A 4,469-nucleotide genomic window follows, 5' to 3' on the forward strand; every position below is an offset into this window, starting at 1 on the left:
ACCACACACCTTCTATGTAGATATCAGAGAACAATTAAAAATATTGTATCAATGCATTCTATGGCACCTTTAAACGCAATAAGCCAAAAAAAAAAAAAAAAAAACTCAATTAAGTACTCGCATGGTGATTGACACACAGAGTGCACACAGAAAGTTGACTGTAACACGCTTGAATGTCAAATACACAAAATTTTATGTCAAAATGCCTGTCTTGCTGAGTATTCAGGTAAACAGAGTCATTACGTTTTAAGTGAAAGTAAACAGTTGGGAGAAAATCAGGTGTGTTTCAGTATATTGGATCTGTGCAATAGGGTCTTTAAGTGACCGCAGTCTTATACCTGCTGCTGTTATTAAAATGAATCAAACAACAAAAGAAAAAAATAAAATCACTAACTTCTCTTGGCTGCATCCTGCTATATAAACATAGCAAGTTTTTCACAAAATGCTAGAATGTTGCATAATATACTCAGCCAACTTCGAGGAGCTAATCCATTATTCCAATAACATAAACACAGTGCAGTGCAGACATGAGCAGTGTTAATAGAACTTTTACTACAGTATATTGATTTACCAAACTGTGGAGAAATGCCACAAAGTTTAAGTTATTTTAGAAACCTCAAACCAGTTTATTCTTCAATGTTTGTTTATGCTGACTGTTGTTAATGTAGTTCTTGAAATAAAACTGGATCTTTCACAATGTACTGCAATCTAATAACATATTTACTCTTTAAAACATTTATTTTGCAGAGAAAGCATCATGAACAAAATTGCTAGAAAAGGAGGCTTAATTAGAACAGTCTATGGCTGCATTTGGGAAAAAATAAATAAATATAGAAAGTGAGATCATGCTTTTGTATTTTTGTGTGTGTGTTTCTGTTTATAGTGTGGACCATGGAGCAGAGTTCAGGATTACAGCAGGACTACGGAAGTGTAGGTCTAAACACACACATACGCAGATAGTGATTGTTGTTTTGTATGTACTTCTCATCTCTCTTTTTGTGTTCAGATGCCTGTGATCTCACACTTGACCCAAACACAGCACACACTCAAGTCATCCTATCTGAGGACAAGAAGATGGCAAAGCATGCGAAAGACCATCAGTCGTATCCTGATCATACAGAGAGATTTGAATGTCTTCAGGTTCTGTGTGGAGAGAGTCTGACTGGACGCTGTTACTGGGAGGCTGAATGGAGCGGGACGGGAACAGAAATATCAGTGTCATATAAAGGAATCAGCAGGAAAGGAGGAAGTGACTGTATGTTTGGATTCAATCAAAAGTCTTGGAATCTGAGTGGCTTTTATAAACGTTTCATTGCCTGTCACGATAATAACAGCACTGATATACCTGCCCTTTCATTTTCATCTAATCGAGTAGGTGTGTATCTGGACTGGTCTGCTGGTACTCTGTCCTTCTACAGCGTCTCTGACACACACACACTCACACACATACACACATTCAACACCACGTTCACTGAACCCGTCTATGCTGGGTTTGGGATTTATTATGACTCATCTGTGACTCTGTGTCACATGGTACAACAAGGATATCAAACATAAAAATATGAAAGAAAAAAATATTTACAACATATTACATACAACATTCCTACAAAGGTATTAGAAGAAGACACTTTCTTACTCCAGGACCCCTGGGGGTCTCTTAGTGTTTCAATGAAACTGTAATGTTTAATTATCGCACGGGCATAACGTTATTTTATGTTATTTTTCTCAGTTTTGTACATAATCTCACTGAAAATGCAAGCGCTGTACATGCTGTTTTCTAAAGGAATTTACAGACAGCCACTGAATAACTCTTGACAGCAAATCCTCATTGTCACCTCACAGGGAAAGCAGGTCAGAAATTAATTGGGGATTCTGTTATTTTGCCTTCAAAATTCAAGATATGGTTGTAAAAAATGCCACCTTTATGAGTTATTGTCTGTATATCTATGTATATATATATGTATGTAAACATAGTTAAACAATGCTGTTTTCCTGAATATCAGCACTGCAAATCTGATAATGATTTTTTTATTTTTTTTTGTATAATAGACAAAAAGTTTGTGTTAAGTGACTTACAAATAAATCCACAACACATGTTTTATGCACCTTCGAGCTGTTTGTTCCTGACTGAATCGAAATTAGTTTTGAACGAATTGGTCGAGCAAATTATTATTTTATTATTATTTTATTATTTTGAACAAATCAAATGATTCAAACAGTGTGTAAGTACATCGAATGCCACTTTAAATGCAGCTTCTGTGCCTCTTTGCGGTACCCTCTCCAGTGCAAGCATGGGTTTTGTTGATACTGATTTCATTTGATCTATATATTATCCCATATTATCTTATTATTATCATCAACTGAATTTGATTGAATTTAAGAAATTCAAAATAAGGGTAAAACACTTCAAATTAAAACTTATATTAAAAATTGTGCCATATTTTTATGAATATATATGTGACAGTTATAATACTGTTACATATGATTAATAAAGTATTTATAGGTCACATAAATGAAATGAAAATAATGTGTCAGCATGTTTTTAATGAACTTGTACATATGCATAGTAAAGTATTTTAAAGCCTATAGGTGTCAGTATTACAAAAAAATAAAAAATAAATAATAATAATAATATAACTGTATAAGAAGATCAAAATAACAGGAATTTAAATGAAAGTGTCTGCATAATGTATAGCATAATATAAATATAGTAGTCAACATTTGAAGTGGATCAAAAATGTTAATCAAAGTTGTTCTAAACGGGTAGCCTATTGTTTTGGTTTTAGGACAACTTTGATGAAAGGTTTTGATCCACTTCAAATGTTGACTAGTGTATTTTTAAGTAATTTTGAATGTTATTTGTGTAGGCCTGTATAGTAAATGAATTTGACATGTTTTTTGCAAAACATCTGATCTGTTTCCTAGAATGTTGAGTAACGAAGTGAAACAGAAACCGAAAGTAAAAACATTACTCTTCATTGACCAAGAGGGAGTCATAAAAACAGCAGGACTGGCGAGCGGGATAGTTCGATTAAATGTAAGTTAATCATTAATTAAACACTAAAGGCACATACAAATCATTTCGTATAGGAGTTGAGACAATTAAACTGTAAGGATTCCAGTTTTTAAATCTGGTCCTGCATGTAAATATGGTTGGTTTCTGATTGCGATAAAGTTGCTTTCACATGACCTTGTTAGGACTTCTGCTTTCAAGCAATTCTATAAATTACATAGGCTTCTAGATTATACGATCTGCCAAGATCTCTGTTTGAACTGATCTGCTAATTTTCCGGAACAAACCTTGTAGTTAAAAAATAACATTTAACACGTGTTAGCTCTTTTATTGTTTATAGTACAACCACATCTGAATGATCGACCAGATGACATTAAAAACAAATTTTGTCAGCACTAAAAACATTTCTGTATAACCAATTACAGCAGTTATTACATTTAATCTCCAGTGTTAGGGAAGAGTAGGCTATATTTACATTGTAAGGCCACACTCTTACCTTTTATGCCACCCATACATTTAACATCTTAAACAGAATAATTTAAAGTTATCGGATTGCTGTTCTTAACACTGTCTGTCATCGCTGATATCATTTCCAGTCAAAACAAATTTCACACATGACTTGGATCACTGACAGGTCTAATATTTTAAGTTTATACTTTTATGCCTTATAGTTGCATTTATCAGATTTGAGATTTTTCAATATAAATGCTATGTCTAAAAGATATACTCTATTAACCTGCCTTAAAATTCTCTATTCTCTATCTCATGTAACTTCTAGGTTGTGAGGTGTCCTCACATGCTTCTTAGGCAAGGCAAGGCAAATTTATTTATATAGCACATTTCAAAGTAAAAATTATGGTAACAATGGTAATTCAAAGTGCTTTACATAAAAGGAAGTAAAATAATCATAAAAAATCACAACAATAAAACAGGGAACTTAAAAACTTTTAAAATGATTTAGAAATTGATTTAAAATTTTTCTCCTCGTTTAACTGAAGAAAGTTCTGGCACATCCAACTGTTATGCATTGGCAGAGGGAGTTAATGGGGCTGTAGTCATTTGGAGATAAGGCTAGGTAAATCTGGGTATCATCTGCATAGTCAGGGATTTTGGAAACGTCCAGAAAGAAGTGAGGCGTTCACCACTTCTAAGAGATCTGCTTCTAAACAGTTAAGCACACTTTTGAAAAAATATGTGGGAAGTGTGTCAAGATAGCAGGTTGATGATTTAAGGTGCTGTACTATTTCTTCCAAAGCTTTGCTATCAATTGCTTCAAAACCAGACATGGTAACTTCTTTTTGAAATTACGGTCGAATCTGTCTGACCTCTGCATAACTTGAGGACGTGCTAATCGCCTTTCTGATAGTATTGATCTTCTCAGAAAAGAAGGAAGCAAACTCATTGCATTTGCTGTCGGAGAGCATTTCACTGGGAATCTGACTTCGAGGGGTTTGTC

At 33.9% G+C, this 4,469-nt stretch overlaps 2 protein-coding genes across 2 annotated transcripts in view; both read left to right on the plus strand.

Moving 5' to 3' along the window:
- The window catches only part of LOC107705139 (NACHT, LRR and PYD domains-containing protein 12-like), a 6,518-nt gene extending 4,518 nt beyond the window's left edge, over positions 1-2,000 (plus strand). The window contains exons 4-5 of the mRNA XM_016508295.1: positions 884-930; positions 1,007-2,000. Of these exons, the coding sequence (XP_016363781.1) occupies positions 884-930; positions 1,007-1,557 (598 nt within the window). The 3' untranslated portion in view covers positions 1,558-2,000. The remainder of the gene's footprint in view (positions 1-883; positions 931-1,006) is intronic.
- A 1,025-nt stretch (positions 2,001-3,025) lies between these two features.
- Positions 3,026-4,469, plus strand: part of LOC107705105 (NACHT, LRR and PYD domains-containing protein 3-like) — a 9,263-nt gene continuing 7,819 nt past the window's right edge. Inside the window, exon 1 of the mRNA XM_016508248.1 lies at positions 3,026-3,037. The gene's annotated coding sequence lies outside the window, so the exon portion shown is untranslated. The remainder of the gene's footprint in view (positions 3,038-4,469) is intronic.

The sequence above is a fragment of the Sinocyclocheilus rhinocerous genome, unplaced genomic scaffold (assembly GCF_001515625.1).
Source record: "Sinocyclocheilus rhinocerous isolate Xijiao unplaced genomic scaffold, SAMN03320098_v1.1 scaffold173, whole genome shotgun sequence".
Lineage (NCBI taxonomy): Eukaryota > Metazoa > Chordata > Actinopteri > Cypriniformes > Cyprinidae > Sinocyclocheilus > Sinocyclocheilus rhinocerous.